The following is a 17,452-nucleotide window of genomic DNA, read 5'->3' as shown; positions in this document are numbered from 1 at the left end:
TAATAAAGAGACAGGAAAACAATAGAGAAAGTTGTGAGAACTACTAACACCAAACAATGACTGACAAAACACAAGAGAACCACAAGGGCTATATACACAAGGGGAAATAAGCATTCTAACAACCGAATTCCCTAAATTAGGTGTCAGTTGATCCAATTTCATTACAAAATGTGAGACAAAAATACATTTGGAGATGAAGACATTGTTTTTACGGAGCCACTAAAGGGAATTTTGCAAAAACAAAAATACACAGATTTTTGCGTGCACTTTTTGCGGTCCATTCAGGGGCTCCATGTGTCGTCTTTTGTTCTTGTAAATTAATCACAAAAAAAAAAAACTCTAAACTGCCCATGATGTAAACCAACATTTACTATACTGTGGTTATAGAAAGTCAGACAATATAAAGATTTTTATTATGAAGTATTTTTCTAAATTTGATTTTTAATAACATTTTCATGTTGTGATTTTCATTTTTCTGTGAATATAACCTATACTGTATAATAATAATAGTTACAACTTTTTTTATGTTTTGAAATGTTTATGTTTGTACTTTTGAAAATGTATCTTATATACAGTGTAAATTAAGCTAATTATTTAACACTTTAGGCTCATTTTGAGCACAAAATATGTGCTTTCTGTAAATGTATTTGTTTCTGGTGTAATTGTTTAGTTGATGTTTGTCACTAAGCAACTGCATGGAAAAGATGACGTACAGGTCTGAGCCGGGTTTGAGGGCATTAAATGCATTCATCATTTTAAAGCCTTATTTTTTTTCCATAATTAACCTCACCTAATTGTAATATACATATCTATGATATATACAGAATCACACCATCTTCCTTTGGTCTAAAGTAATGACGTATAGGCTATGCATGGTTAAGGCTGATTGGCCAATGCAGTTGTCAACAAAAACTCACCAATGAGAAACCTTTAAGCACACAAACTTTTTATGACCTGCAGCAGCTGTCTCCAAGACAAGAAGTAGTACTTGCATTGCATACAAGAAAGAAATGGTCCAGAAAGAAGGTGGTTTGGAAACAGAAAAGAGGATGTATTAATCTTCAGAATGTGTATTGGACATTGTTCATTAAATCAGTCTCTGCATAGAATAGGGAAACATGAAACCGGAAATTGTAACAAATGTGTCAAGCAGAAATAGGACACTAAATGTGATGCTTATGAAAGAATTTAGCTCTTTGGGAATAAATAATTGGTCACTCTAGGTTCTTGTTAGGGGATGGGCCAAAACAATCTATAATTTATAATGAATTATTTATTCATTTGAAAGAAACAGGACTGATTAATAGAATTTAGCTTTTTTTAACTCGTTGTTTCAAACTTCCCTAACATTATGCGCTCCACACTCCTTTCCAGTAGGTGGCGGGAATGCACCTTTTAAGTTGGTCTGCCAACCGCCATTAAACTCCAGAAGAAGAAGAAAACGGGAAGCAGTGGTGCCATCACACAGCTTTGAGTCTTCTGAGGTGGAGTAATTGGTATATTTATACAATTATAAAAATACAGCTTGTTAAAGCAAAATTTTACAGGCTCATTCCTGTGTTGTTTTAATCTGGTACAGTTCTATTTGTGCGTCTTTTCTGGCGTTTCTTATCTGAAACAAACATTTAGCCTAGCAGTAACGTTAGGGTTGCTAACCATTCTGAATTGTCCCGTATTTAAGACAACAAGTTGTCCCGTATACGCAGGCATACGCTTTATGACCACCCAGACCACACGAATAACAAACTCTAAATTGAAAATAATTCATTTTTGAACAAATCATCGTTTGTTTTGCGAACAGTAGATGAAGGCGTTGAGACCCAGCAGAATCCTCAGCCGGGTGGTCGCTTCCGAGCCACAGCGATAGGTTGATGTTTATTATGCGTTGGTGTAGCTATATTGTGATAAATTCACAACCCCATTTCCTACGTTGCTACTACACGACTGGTGCAGATTATTTTTTAGAATTAAGTGTATTATTTTTTTTTTATTAAATTGTACATAAATAGAATAAGCAATACACGTGATTGTGTCTAAGAATGAATTTTGTACACATGCAGACAATGAAATGACATACACTGTGTGGTAGAGTACAAATATTTGTCCCTTATTTTCAATGATGTGAGGAACTATTGTTAAATTAATTCAAACCTGAGCGACTTTCTATGTTGTATGATTGTTTGACAGGGTTTTTCATGGCCCTAAATGAGGTGGAGGTGGTAAAATCCTGCTCATGTGCACACACACAGAGGTACCGCATTTCAACTGACTGAAGAAAACACATTTTACAAGCACATATTTGAGGTATTTAAATAAGATTATTATTATGTTGAAAACAGTGTCATATAGTTTTGTGAGATTATTATGGGTGGATCACAGTCTCTTTAGGGGGTCGGTCCCTGGAAGAAAATTTTGTACATTTTAAAGATAAATTCATTAATCTGGTGCACTTTTACAGCTCTAAATTAAGAGCTATAACCCATGTTCTGTGTGCAAATTGAATGTCGAAAAAGTCTGTGCATTGACTTGTCCCTTAACTTTAATAGGACTCAACCCTGTATTTGTTGTAGTATCTCAGTCTACATTACATTTACATTGTACAATACAAAAAATGAATCTAATTAAGCCAAATTTTCTCTTGGATCTGTTTTGGGCAAGTTCCTTTGTGTGTTATATAATGGCCACTAGGAGGTGCTCTAGATGTATGTTTTCCCTGAAGAGATAGGCATGTTTGTTGGGTTTTTGCCTGAAATGAGAGTACAGTGTCTTTATTAAAATCAACATATTAAGTATGTATCTCTCATCCATTAATGATCCACCCGCAATTAACTGGAACATATTTTTTATTACTTGGCCCGCCCGACCTGTGGATATAACCACAATCCACGCATCACTATTGTGCGCTCTCACAGAATGACCTGAGCCTCCACTCTGTTCCAGACCATCAAGTTTTAGGGACAGAGCTCTTTACTGGTAGTGATATTGTGAGGGGAATTAATGAATCAATCTCAATTTGTTTTCACTTATTCTATGTATTTATATTTTATCAGTGGTTCAATCTGTTTTTAACATTATTTGTTTTTCACATGAAGAGGCTTTTTCAGTAGCTGTTAATTGTGTCACTCCCTATTATTAATGAGTGTTAAGAGGGACTGTTTTTCGTTCTTCATTTTTAGATGAAAAGAAGTAGGGGTGGGCAATATGACAAGATTCTTATATCACAAAATGAGTCATTTTAGTTCACGATAATCATATATCACAATATAGTTATTTGTGCAAAATTTTTCATATAAAAAATGTCATAATTCTTGTCACCAATGCCAGTATCATTAAAAAAAAAACGAATAATAGCCTAAAGGAAAAAAAACAACAACTCAAACTCACTGAAGATGTGTAAATGGTCAGATAAAATGAGAAGAAACTAATTACAAACAAATTGTTCAAAGTAATCAAATGTATAAAAACACTTTTTTTTTTATAACAAATAATTATTAAAAAACATTGAGATGGCACTGCTGCATGTCATGCCATACCTCTCACAGCAGGCATGCATCTTTTACTTCTGAGATGGGCAAATTGAGAGATCGCCGATCAAATCATTAGAAGCAATTATTGGCTGATAGCGATTGGTAGCTGATCTGCTGTGGGAAAGGTATATGTTCAAGTTGTCCTAAACACGATAATTTTTTATTTATTATTCATTTATTTATTATATTTTTCTTTTTATTTATTAAGCACGAATCAAAAAAGCATAAGCGTTTGCCACATCTTGCTCTGTTGTACTTTGGCAGATGCGTGTGCTGTTTAATGCCTCTGACAAGTGTTTTCCTCAGCGTGTAACTTGCGTTTTATTGTTATATATTTATCTGTAAAATGTAAGAAAGTCTAGAAAGATAAATATTTAAACATATTTAAAAAGTCTCTGCCTTTCTCACACAGAACAACCTCCTCGACAGCAACCAGTCTGGTTTCAGAAGTGGACATTCAACCGAGACTGCCTTGCTCTCAGTTGTTGAAGCCCTAAGACCTAAAAGCCCTAAAAGAGTGGATTCCAAATCTTCAATACTTATCTTGCTGGATCTGTCCACTGCTTTTGACACAGTTAACCACCAGATCCTCCTGTCAACCCTATTGGCAAAGGGCATCTCAGGAACCACACTCCAGTGGTTTGAGTCTTGCCTCTCAGATAGGTCCTTCAAAGTACCTTGGAGAGGTGAGGTTTCCAAGTCGCAACATCTAACTACTGGGGTGCCTCAGGGCTCAGTTCTTTGACCACTTCTCTTCTCTGTCTACATGGCGGCATTCAAGCTCTTGTTCTGTCCAGGCTGGACTATTGCAATGCTTTCTTGCAGGGGCGCCACTAAGGGGATGAAAGTTAGGACGATTCTAAGGGCCCACGTACTTTTGGGGCCCCCAGAGATCTGTTTTATTAGTAGTAACAGTAGTAGTAGTAATGTAATAGAAATTATAAATGTATCTACCAAAGAGTTACAAATAAAACAGAATTACGGCATTTCTGGCAAAATTATCTTCGAGTTTTAGGGGGGGGGCAAACCGAGCCGGAAGATTTTTAACGATTTGGTCAGTCGCACTTTTAAACACATTTTAGTTTTGCTATAGCTCACTCTGTTTGTCTTTGCTGCAGTATTGTTTGAGGTTACATCGTGTTTTCTGTTCCCTGTGTTTTGGATTACCTTTTGCCACGTTTTGTTCTGTTTATTTGTTCTATAATAAACTGCACTTGGACCTAACCTTGTTTTCTTCTGGCATTCCGTGACAGATACACTGCACGCGAATTACGGCTGCACTTCTATTTTGCCACACTAAACTTAGCAATAAACATGTTGAAAGTAATACACAATAAACATGTCTGTCAAAACGATCTCAAAGGAGGCTTTTATTAAGCAAATCAAGGAGTGAATTACTGATCTACTGTTTAAAAAAAAAATACTTTAGCTGGGTTTCCACAGGCAGGTTCACAATTATCTACAGTGTATGAAACTAAAGGTTTTTGGGTTAAGGTTCATGATGTAGAACATTTTTAACATTGTATGCTGTATGTGCATAGGTAGCTTGCAAACAAGGAATACTGCTGTTAAGCTAATAGTCACATTTAGCGGAGTAAGATCATGATTGAGAAATGTTGGATACTGCTGGAAATGCTGCTATGGGGTATCCTATTTATTACTTTAGGATTTTTTTGTTTGCCCCAGTGAAGCATTTCTATTAATATAACTGATTAAGTAGTCAAACTCATTCCATATCAGCAGAATAGTGTGGTACAGAAAGTCTATGTCCATAGAAAAGGTTCTGAATGAATTATGTACTGATACCTAATGGTCAAAAGTAATAGGTCAATATTATTAAATTGCAGACAAAGATTTTGAATAGCTAGGCTGGCTTGTACACTATATTGCCAAAAGTATTGGGACACCCCCTTCTAATGAACAGGCTTGACTACTTTAGTAATTTCCATGAGTTCAAATGTCTAGAATGGATATTCTAGGGAATTGTGTGCTTCTAATTTTATACCAATAGTTTGGAAAGGACCATTTTCTATTCTAACACGAAAATGCCTCTGTGTATAAGGCAAGGTTAAAAAAAAAAGATTGATTCAGTCAGTGTGGAAGAACTTGACTGGTCTGCAGAAAGCAAAGTCCTAATCACAGGCTGAACATCTTTGGTGTGACTTTAAATGCAGACCTTAAGCCAAAAACTCTTCACCAAACACCAATGACTTGTACATATGTGTACAGTCATTTTAGACACTTCCAAAACTGGAAATACAATTTTGAAATACATGAATTATGTTTCCATCTTTGTTGCCACAGTTTTGGAAGTGCCTTTTTCTGTTCTAAAGAAGGGGGTGTCCCAATACTTTTGTCTACAATAATAGGGCTGGGTGGTATCTCGAGTTTGTACGATATATCGATATTTTCTTTATAAGCGATTCGATATGAGGCTATATCGATATACAGTAGTTTGGTATGAGCGCATCTGAAAATATAGCGGAGGACACAGACTGAACTGCTGCGGAGAAAGTGCATGATCCAGTTTGTTCTAAACATGTGACAAGCTTCATATTAAGGCCTTTAAAAACTGGTAAGACATAGTATAGTTTATAGTTTCGCATATTAGTTTAAGCGGCTCGGCCCGTCATATGCTCTGACAGAAAAGCTGCATGTGCCACTGACAGAGACACTAGGCTACTCGCGCTGTTTAATGTGTTTGAGTTGTTCTGTCTTCCTTAATTTCACAGGTATATTCTCCATCTGTAAATGTTAGAAAGCCATGGAAATATTTCAATTTTTCTGTTAGAAGTGCATGAGCCTTCTGCTTTGGGGTTCTCCGCTAAACTTCACAGACTTCAGTGAACGAGCGCCGCCGCGCGCATGCACGCCAAACAGACAGAGCTCAATTAAATAAGACTGCAATAATTCTGACTAAAATATACATTTCGCTGAAATATTTGTAGTTGGACAATAAATGTGACATGTAGAATTTTAAACCTACAAGGAGGTCTATTTTTATGATAACTGACTGTAATGGGGTAATCAAAATAGCCTAACACAACTCTGTGCTTTTGTTCTCATTTATTTTCATTTTTAGTTTAGTGAATATAACTTCCGCTTTAAAAGCATTATTTTTGTTTTTAGATTACAATGTTAGAATGAAATGTGGTTTTAACCCTTTTATTGCACATAATATAAAGGCTTACATGGTTACATTCGCTTTATTTATTTTCATAGCCTTTAATATGTATTGTTTTGTTAGACAACATTGGGCGGTAAGGGAAATATATATATATTTTAAATACAGATTTTTAAAATACAAATACAAAAACGAAAACACAGATATATATACCGTATATCGCAAATCGGCCAAAAAATACAGAGATATGAATTTTTGCCCATATCGCCCAGCCCTAGTATGTACAAGTCATTGGTGCTTGGTGATGAGTTTTTGGCTCAAGGTCTGCATTTAAAGTCACACCAGAGGTGTTCAGCTGGGATTAGGACTTGGCTTTCTGCAGACCAGTCAAGTTCTTCCACACTGACTGAATCAATATATTTTTCTTTTTTCCTTGACTTATACACATAGGCATTGTCGTGTTAGAATAGAAAAGGGTCCTGTCCAAACTATTGGTATAAAATTAGAAGCACACAATTCCCTAGAATATCATTATATGCTTAAACATTAAGATTTGTACTAAAGTAGTCAAGCTTGTTCATTAGAAGGGGGTGTCCCAATACTTTGGGCAATATAGTGTATGTTTGGTGCGGTAGGGGGCCCAACCTCATATTCTTTCATTGGGCCCAAAATTGCTAGCGGCGCCCCTGCTCTCTTGGCAGATCTTCCAGCCAGTTCTATCAAACCTTTACAATTAATCCAGAACACGGCAGCAAGATTCATTTTTAATGAGCCAAAAAGAACGCACGTCACACCTCTGTTTATCAGTTTGCATTGGCTACCAATAGCTGCAATTCGCATAAAATTTAAGGCATTGATGTTTGCCTACAAAACCACCACTGGCTCTGCACAGTGGTGCAGCTAACACTAACACTAGCTTTCTAATCTTTTTGTATTCGATCTGTTTTCTTTTTATTTATTATATAATTTAAAAAAAACTTGCTACGTGTACTACGTTAAGCTAACTGAGACGTGTTATAGCACTTGTATATCATTGCTCTTTTGTTGATTTTGATTGCTTCCATTGTCTTCATTTGTAAGTCGCTTTGGATAAAAGCATCTGCTAAATGACTAAATGTAAATGTAATGTAAAACAAATTGAATAACTTTACATTTCGATAGATGGATGAACACATACAAAATGATTTAAGTGTGTGAATTTCTGAAAGCATCAATTTGATTACGGATTTATCTTTGATTTTGGCAGATCTGCTCCTCCAACCACATAGGAGTTCACCAACAGTTCAGCCTTTCCCACAACAGTTTATGAAAGAAAGTCGAAAACATGACTGATCCAGAACCCTGCAGAATAAAACAGGAAGATACTGAACAACAAATAGGTTGGTGTATGTTCTTCATTCTTCACTAAGTTTATAAAACTTCAAGCAGTTCATCAGATTCAGTGGTTGCAGTTAGAAAAATCATAAACGCTGTGAAATAAGTTAAAACTGCAGTACAGAAAAGACATGAAGTTACAGTGGTTAATTTTTTTTGGGATATTTACATTGAGTCGAGGCTCATCTATTCAGCATGGATAAATATGATGGATTGTGATGTACTGGCATCTGCAGTTGAAGGCATTGACAGTGCATAAGTCACTAATGCCATCAAAACTTGCCCCTCCAAAAAGAGAAGACATACTGTAAAAAATTAAAAGCATATTATGGGCCGGTATTGTCTTCAATTGTTGTTTTAAAAACAGTTGTTTAAAAAGAAAAAAAGAAAGCCAGAGGCGGAACCTGAAGTGAAACGAGGCTTCTGCACAGCTAAGAAGCTAGAGCTGGACCCTGAGGAGCCCCAGCAGCTTTGATGCTCCAAGACAGAGTAGGTTCATTTCCACCAAGGCTGGACCACCCTCAAACCCCCTCGCTTTGGGGCATGGTTTACAGTTGGGCCAAGATTTCTATATTGCCTAAAATGTAAAAAAGTAATTCAGAAAGCATCTTAACCCTTAAAAGGGGCCTTAAGGACCAAAATTGTAATCAGTACGGACGAGGACTTTTAAGAGGCTTAAGAGTTTTTTTAGCAGTGGAGAAAATGGACGACACATGAAGAGGGAGAAGAAATGTGTTGCACACAATGCATGACAGGGAGTTAATAAAATGCTACACATTAGATCGTGTAGGGATTGTTTGTGACCTTATTAGAGACACGCTAACATATCAGAAATGCCATAGAGCCACAAATGGAAGTAATCACTACATTACTTACATTTAACATATTTGGCAACTGGAAAAATGCAGCAGTGATGATTTGGGTCTGTCACAACCTTCTATAAGCAAAGTGATCACACAAACAATTACAGCACTTTTGGAACCTTATTGTGTTACTGTTCATTTCCTGTCAAATACATTAAGTACGACATTAACAGCATGGTAAATAAAAAATAAAGAATATATATCACTAAGAACATTTAAACTATAACTGAATGTATTTAAAGAAAGAGCAACTTGTTCAGTAAACCATAAAAAAAAAAGTTTAGTTTTTCCCCCGCTGTACCGAAATCATACCGAACCGTGACGTTAAAACCGAGGTACGTACCGAACCGTCATATTTGTGTACCGTTACACCCCTAATATACACACATAATGTGTGTGTGGTAAAACAGGAAAAATTACTCCTGTAATTTCAAAGTAAAGGCCTTGACAAATGTAAAGGCACCTCTGGTCACCTTAACCTAAGCAAAAGTTCTTTGGTCCCCAATTTCATTCCTGGGGGTGATTTTTTTTTTTTTTTTTACACTTTTATTTATATCTGGTTCATAGTTTTTGTAACCATATTTTAAAAATTTGAAAATGTTACAACCCTGACTTGTAAAATGTAGTTAATAAAAAACAAACAAATATTTTAATAGTTCTCAGTACAAAACCTGTGCCTGTAATATTTTTTAAATAATAATTGGATGATAAATGTACTTAATTCAAATGAATTAATCAAAATGTTTATACTTTCTACTGTTACCTAAGGGTTCAAATGTCTTTTTCCTTTCACATCTATTTGTTTTCTATACTGAAAACTTATTTTAACTGAACTTTTTTACTCTAATTTTAGACCTGAAAGAAGAGAACAAGGAGATTGAAGAACTGACTGAAGTGGAAGAGAAACATCATGTAAAAACTGAAGAAACATCAAGTCCCTCATTGAAAAGAAGAGATGAAATATGTTTCACTTGCTCTCAGTGTGGAAATAGTTTCTCATGCAAGCAAAATCTTGATGTTCACATAAATTGTCATCTTGAAGGGTTTTCAGATGACCCGAAGGACCACCTGAAAGTTTATACAAAGGAGAAGCCTTATGTATGTAATTTATGCGGAAAGAGTTTTATTCAGATGGGTACATTAAAAAGACACCAGAAAAGACACAGCGGTGTGAAGGATCATGCTTGCCCTGAATGTGGGAAGACTTTTTTTACAGATGGTGCACTGAAAGTGCACCTGATAGTTCACACTAAAGAAACGCCTTACAAGTGTTCACACTGTGACAAGAGATTCAAACGGTCAATATATGTGAAAAGACATGAGAGGATCCACACTGGAGAGAAACCATACACATGTGAGCATTGTGGGAAGAGTTTCGGACGAAAAGTACATCTTAACAATCACATGACAATCCACACTGGAGAGAAGCCACACACTTGTGATCAGTGTGGGAGGGGTTTTACACAAAAAGACCTCCTTAATGTTCACATGACAATCCATACTGGAGAGAAGCCGTACACATGTGATCAGTGTGGAAAGAGTTTCAGAATATCAAGTGTTTTTAGAGGTCATCTGCTTATTCATTCTAGTGAAAGACAATACAACTGTGACCAGTGTGGTAAACATTTTTTTAGGACAGGTGCCCTAAATAGGCATCTGAAAGTTCATACAAGGGAGAAACCTCATGTGTGTTCTTTGTGTGGAAAGAGTTTTAGTGAGCGGGATGCTTTAAAAATACACCAGAAAAGACACAGCGGTGTGAAGGATCATATTTGCTGTGAGTGTGGGAAGGCTTTTTTTACAGATGCTGAAGTGAAAAAGCACAAGGAAACTCACACTACAGAAACACCTTACAAGTGTCCACACTGTGACAAGAAATTCAAACGGTTAGTATATCTTAAAGTACATGAGAGGATCCACACTGGAGAGAAGCCGTATCACTGCCATTCATGTGGCAAGAGTTTCACTCAATTATACTCTCTAATCTATCACAAAAAAAAGATGCATGTCTGAAATTACAGCAAGTAATTTAAATGTTGATCTGTACTTCCAGGTGGGATGCTGTGTAGAGCCACATCAAGCGATTCTTTTGGTAATCAATCAATCAGAGATGAACTGAGATTACAATGATTGCTGATTATTTCAGATTTATCTGTAGCTTTTATTGATTATTCAGCTTTTGTAGTTAGTTCAAATGTTATATCCATTCTAACTAATAAATAAAACAAGGAAATCACTTGGAAATGGCTTTGTAACAAACTTTTAGTAAACTGAATTGATCTCCTTCAGGTTTTCTGTCCTCTTCAGAAGTCTTCAATACACCAACTTTGCTTAGAACTGAAGCAAAACAAAAACAAAAGGGTATTTATTTCAGAACACATAGGAGACTAAAATATTTATCTACAAACTATACTTAAATAGAATTACACAAACTATTAAATTATTTATTACAATACAAATAATTTTTTTTATACATTTTTTTTTAAATATTGGCACAACTAGGTAGAACAAAGGGAAGTTAATTTTGATTTAAAATATCTAATTGATTGATGATCATTTGTGTATACATGTAATAATTCCACATGAATCTCAAAAAATAAATGCATTAAAAATTTAATATTTTTCTTGCTGTACGGCCGGCCTAATTTGCCTATAAGCAGGCAGCGGCCCTGCCCTGCCTCTGAAGGCTGTCTCGTTTTGAAGGATCCTTGGAAAACAGCCTTAGTGTTGTGTCCTTCATTTATCTCTTGTTGAACTGAAGAAACTGAAAGAAAACGAGTCGGCACTGAGCTTTTCTGAGTTAATTATAAAATGTAAGACAAAAATGTATGAATGAAGGCGTACATGTTTTGTTTTGGTGTAACACTAAATATCACAATGCCAATAATGTGGCCACTGGGAGACCACATTCAGTTGTCATTCATTGTACTGCATTAATAGAAAGCAAGTTAATGTAAAGATTTTTACATAAAAAAGTGTTTTTCCAAAAATTAAGTTATAATAGAATTAATGGTATTTCCGTGCCATGACCATGGGGGTGGGACATGCGCACTTACTAAACCAGTGGTTCTCAAACATGTCCTGGAGGACCCCCTAGCCCAGCACAATTTGTATGTCTCCCTTATCTAAGGCAACTTTTGTTAATGTTGCTGTCAACAGGCAGCCAGGTGAGACACAGGGCCCACGACCGATCTAAAGTATCCAGAAAGAAATTGGTTACCCATTCTCAGTTGGAAAGTGCCCAAGCAACATTGCTACAAAAAAAAAGTTGCCCCATGTATCATCAGCCTAACACACCTGATTCAACTCATTGGCTCGTTAGTAGAGAATGCAAGACATTAATTGGGTGTGTCTGGTAAGGGAGAAATGCAAAATGTGCAGAGCTAGGGGTCCTCCAGGACAGGTTTGAGAACCCCTGTACTAGACCATCTCTTAAAGCCCAAAACACACCGCACGATTTTAGCAATCCTATAAGATCACTGCATGTCACACTGTACGACATAGATCTAATAAACTTGGCCAGGACGTGTGTGTAGACTGTAGGATGAGGACACCTACGACTCGTAAGCTATGAGTCCACGATGCACGTTACTATAGTAGAATAAAATGTCATCAGCATGCGCTAGTGGTAAACAAAAAGAGCATGATGAGCATGATTTATTTTTTTTCAAAGACAACGGCCGTCTTTGAACCTCTCTCACTGTAGGACCACCGATTAGGCGTCACGATCACAGAAACTGACAGGATTGTTTCACGATGCCAATCTCTTTGGGACAGCCGAAACTCGTATTTATGTTTAGGGCTTTACAGGAGGACTCTAGCGTCCAGATTTCTGACATGGAAACCAGGGATATTTTCTAATTCAGTGATCCAAATATAATTGCAATCGCACTTATCTATGAATAAACAAAAATGGGGAAATTTTTGTATGTTTTGTTTTAAAATTGTTGTGGTACAATGTAAAGTAATGACGTATATGTATGGTTAAGAATGATTGGCCATTGACCAACGAGAAACCTTTCGGCACGCCCATTTCTCCGACATGCAGTAGCTGTCTCTAAAACAAGAAGAAAAGTAGTCGCCGCTAGCGCCATCACACAGCTTCGAGTCTTCTGAGGTGAGATATTTAGTACATTTGTATACAATTCTAAACATACAGCTTGTTAAAGCAAGATTTTACAGGCTCGTTCTGTGTTGTTTTAATCTGGTGCAGTTCTATTTGTGCGCCTTTTCTGGCGTCTGCTGACTGAAATAAACATTTAGCCTAGCAGCAGGGTTGCCAGCCTTTCCAAATAATACGGAATCGTCCCGTATTTAAGACATCATTTTGTCCCGTATACGCAGGCATACGCCGTATGACCACCCAAACAATACGAATAACAAACTCTAAATTGAAATTCAATTTTGGACACCTTATTGCTTGGTTTGCGAACGTTTGCTGAAGGCGTTAAGACCCAGCAGAATCCTGGTCGCTCCCGCATCATAGCGAGAGGTTAATGAGATTTATTAAGATTTATTATGTGGGTGGGTCTGATATAATGATATATGTTGATGATTATGGGATAGAAAAGGATAAAGCGTATATTATTCAATTACTGGTTGTAATGGGGAAGTTTCATATACACAAAATGAAGTGGTCGTGTGGTAAACCAATTTTTTTTTTTGATTTTATCAACGAATTTAAGCAATACTGTAATATGGTATATAAATGTAAAACAAAAAAAGCTCTCAGGACTTCTAACATTATCTGCAAATTTGAAATAGACAAGTAAACTACCGTCTTCATTATTTTAGTTGTTTTATATATTTATTTTATGTTTTCTTTCTTCCTCTGGCTAATTTTTTATTTTACTTGTAATCTTGTGTACTGATGGCATTTATATGCAAAGTTGTATTTCTCTTATTGTTATATATGTTCATATGCAATAAAAAAATAAGATTTATTATGAGATTTATTGTTATATTTATTAATATTAGTGTATATGTTGTGATAAATTCACAAACCCATTTCCTAAGTTACTACTACACGACTGGTGCAGATTCTTTTTAGAATTAATTGTTTTTGGATTTAAGTTGCACATTAATAGCAGGGCTCAACGCTAAGGATTAGATTTTTTCTGCTATGGTGCAATTATAGCTTTGTATAATTATAGCACAATTAAATATAGCACAAAAAGTTAGAAATGAAATAATGCTTTTGGTTTTTATGTTTGTAGGAGTTCATGTACAGAAATTGAAAAATCACATAACATTTGTGTTTTTATTTGTATTCTTTACTCAGATTTTTCATAGCCATTTGAAATTAAGGTCTTTGACCTTAAAATTTCGGAATTCTCGTCCGAAATCTTCGCTCGTTAAAAAATAAATACGACCTCACGTTGTGTCAATCATGTTTACTTGCTGCCTCCGAAACTTTCGTCCGTCATAAAAAAAATTCGTACCAGGTTCAATTTCTACATTTTCGCATCCGTATCAAGCATTTTGATAGGAAAGGTTGACGAATACGAAAAAAAAAATGTAAAAAAAACCCCTGCGTACAAAAATTTCAGATTCCGTGTTCAAGTACCTTTAGAGGCAACCACTGCATTTTTTAAATCATGAATTGATCCAAAAATAAAAAGTGCAATGTTTGATTTATATTAGACTGTATAATCTCAATAGGGGTTCTCCGATCAGGATTTTTGAGGCCGATCGTCGATCACAGAAAGCAGTATCTGCCGATACCGATCACCGATACCGATCTTTTTAAAGCCTTCTTTTTATCATTTATACCTATTTATAGTGATACTCCAATCAGGATTTTTAGACATTTATTCATGGCCTGAATTTCATTTTTGAACAATACGATCACAGATACTGATCTTTTTGAAGCCTTCTTTTTATCATGTAGAATTATTTATAGTGATGCTCCGGTCACGATTTTTACAGACATTCATTCATGGCCTGAATTTCATTTTTGAAAATGGGGGGAATTCCCCTCTTAGGTGACTCTTGTGAGAGGGGAAGCAGCACATATGGAATGCCATCTCTGCCATAATTACAAATAAATAAATAAATAAATGTACAAAGAAATTTAAGATTTAAAAAAGCAAATATAAATAAATAAATATATAAAAAATATGCAAAGAAAAGTAAAAAAGCACAAATTAATTATTATTTATAATTTTATTTCCTTATTTATGTATTTAAAAAAAAAAATTCCACATTTATTTATTTTCACATTTATGTATTTATTCATTTATTTATTTCTACCTTTATTTATTTTCACATTTATTTATTTATACATTTCTTTGTCCGTAGGGTACCTCAGGAATAGCAATCGAGCCAGAGTAGGCGAGGGGTAAGCTTTGAGGCCACAGTGACACCTTGTGGTGGCCAAACGAAGTACAAGAAGTGTAGCCTACATGACGCGCGATAGTGTGGGGTGAATGATTTAGATGGGCAATATGGCCAAAATCTTATGTCACGGGTTATTATCAATTTCACGTGGGGAGAGTTTCCGAAGCGTGTAATCTGTGATCGCGTGCATTTGCTGAAGCTCGCAAAAGCGTGCAATCGCTTTCCTAAGTGCACTGTTTTTTTTAGGTTTCACTTTCAACGCATACAACGCATGTTTCAAAGATTCGGGATAGAAGGAGGCATCAGTTACAGTAGAAGATTTGTCGCTTCGCGCCACTTCCCGTGTGGTCACTGCATCAACTGATTATAATGGGTTCTCTTGGTGTAGACACGGCTTTAGACACGGATTTAGGCTGGAAATATCCAGAATTAGATCAAACAAAAGGTGCCCATGGGAATGGAGTTAGTGAAACACGCACGCCATGCATTGTAGTCTAAAACATGTTTAATATTTGCGACTGACACCAACGATTGTATGCAGCTATGCAGTGGAGATGCGTTCACTGTCAAATATCATTCAGTATTCATTTTGAAATTGTCAAATATTTTTCTTGATTACAAGAAAAAAACTCTATTGTTCTTGTGATTTATTTCTTGTTTTTTTAAACAAAAAGGCCTTCAGCCTTCCGCGTTGATTGGTCGGACTCGTGACTCCCAACAAATCAGATGGGTGGTTGGGCGGAGATTGCTGTAGACCACAGAGTGGTGAGTTTCGACAGGCTGCATCAGAGCCAAACAACGCGTTTCAAAATTAAATTATTGTATCGGCAAATTGGTTTTGAAAATGGACAATACCGATAATCATAAAACCGACATAAGTTCCGCTCCGACTCTGCTGGGGTGCAGGCCATCAGCACGAAAAAGCATAGGACGCTCCCAGAAAACATTCCAGTTATTAACAAAGAGCAGTTTCTGTTCTTTACACCATGACAATAACCATTCATTTAAAGCAAAAAGCCTACTGAACCTTTCATGTCCTCGTCGATACGTGGGAAGCGGTCCTGACACGATGATCGTCGTCGCAGGCGATGTGCGGCGCACCGTCTCGATCAGGCTCCTGAAGTCCCTCTTCAGTGTCTCTGTCTGCCGCAGCTTGGTGTCGTTTAACATTGGCTCCGATAATCTGCCAGGTCAATAATCGGTTGACCCCTAGTGTAAAAGCAGCATAACACTAATTTAAATGCATTATACGGAGACAAGATGAAAAGAAATCGCCATGTAAACTTTTCTAAAAAAAAAAAAAAAAAGAGCCAGTTTCCCTCAGAAGCACATTAATATAAAATTCAATATTTAGGATTTTCTTCCTATATTTCATGCATAGTGAACAGTGATCTTGCTCTGCCTGCTACAGTATTTTCTCCTCTCTGCAACCGTCTTCAGCATCTGGCTCTGTTAACGGCCGTTTATAGACTAAATATAATGATAACATAATATTTTCACACAAATGGGATTTTGGAAAATGATTGCAGTGCAGTGCAGCACGGAACAGAAGATAGTATGAAGTAAAACAAAAAATGGTCAGTCGATCGGTGAATCTTTACTCCACTGTATAAATTAAATATAGATTATTCATTGTTAAAGCTACAACGTTACTTGCCAAGACGGGTATTTTGATGCTTTTGTATGTATTTGCCTGTTCAGGTATATTTTATATATATATATAAATTAGTGCTGTCAAATGATTAATCGCGATTAATCGCATCCAAAATAAAAGTTTTTGTTTACATAAAAAAATTTGTGTACTGTGTATGTTATATTAAATACACACATACATATACATCTCAAAAAATTAGAATATCATGAAAAAGGTCAATATTTTTTGTCAATCATTTCAGACAGTGAAACCCATATATTATATAGATTCATTACACATAGAGTGAAATATTTCAAGCCTTTATTTCTTGAAATTTTGATGATTATGGCTTACAGAGAATGAAAACCCAAAATTCAGTGTCTCAGTAAAGGCTTGAAATATTTCACTCTATGTGTAATGAATCTATATAATATATGGGTTTCACTTTCTGTAATGAGTGACAAAAAAAAAATATTGTCTTTTTTCATGATATTCTAATTTTTTGAGATGTACCTGTATACAGTATATATTTTGAAAATATTTACATGTATATACATTTATATATTTATATTCTTATATATATATATGTACA

General features: G+C 35.8%; 2 protein-coding genes across 5 annotated transcripts in view; both read left to right on the top strand.

The window, feature by feature from the left end:
- Window positions 1-1,383: 1,383 nt before the first annotated feature.
- Window positions 1,384-11,380, top strand: LOC107690762 (gastrula zinc finger protein XlCGF8.2DB-like). Of its 4 annotated transcripts, XM_016489179.1 has the most exons (5): window positions 1,384-1,484; window positions 2,188-2,304; window positions 7,898-8,030; window positions 9,742-10,774; window positions 10,942-11,380. In XM_016489179.1, exons 3-5 carry the CDS (start codon window positions 7,976-7,978, stop codon window positions 10,955-10,957), a joined length of 1,104 nt encoding a protein of 367 aa, XP_016344665.1. In that variant the 5' UTR covers window positions 1,384-1,484; window positions 2,188-2,304; window positions 7,898-7,975; the 3' UTR covers window positions 10,958-11,380. The 4 variants fall into 4 exon arrangements, with proteins under 4 accessions (XP_016344665.1, XP_016344661.1, XP_016344663.1 ...); XM_016489175.1 differs by having other exon boundaries at window positions 9,742-11,380; XM_016489177.1 differs by having other exon boundaries at window positions 1,384-1,496; window positions 9,742-11,380.
- A 1,526-nt stretch (window positions 11,381-12,906) lies between these two features.
- LOC107690768 (gastrula zinc finger protein XlCGF57.1-like) overlaps window positions 12,907-17,452 on the top strand; it is a 24,506-nt gene continuing 19,960 nt past the window's right edge. Inside the window, exon 1 of the mRNA XM_016489186.1 lies at window positions 12,907-13,005. The gene's annotated coding sequence lies outside the window, so the exon portion shown is untranslated. The remainder of the gene's footprint in view (window positions 13,006-17,452) is intronic.

Source organism: Sinocyclocheilus anshuiensis, unplaced genomic scaffold (genome assembly GCF_001515605.1).
Source record: "Sinocyclocheilus anshuiensis isolate Anshui unplaced genomic scaffold, SAMN03320099.WGS_v1.1 scaffold4004, whole genome shotgun sequence".
NCBI classification, from domain to species: domain Eukaryota; kingdom Metazoa; phylum Chordata; class Actinopteri; order Cypriniformes; family Cyprinidae; genus Sinocyclocheilus; species Sinocyclocheilus anshuiensis.
Note: the sequence above shows the minus strand (reverse complement) of the source record. Positions and strands in the feature narration are given on the sequence as shown.

Excerpts from the sequence above, each read along its gene's own strand:
- LOC107690762 (XM_016489176.1), top strand. The coding sequence starts at position 7,976 with ATGACTGATCCAGAACCCTGCAGAATAAAACAGGAAGATACTGAACAA. Across the intron at positions 8,031-9,741 it reads AGATACTGAACAACAAATAG|ACCTGAAAGAAGAGAACAAG; the intron begins GTTGGTGTATGT and ends CTCTAATTTTAG.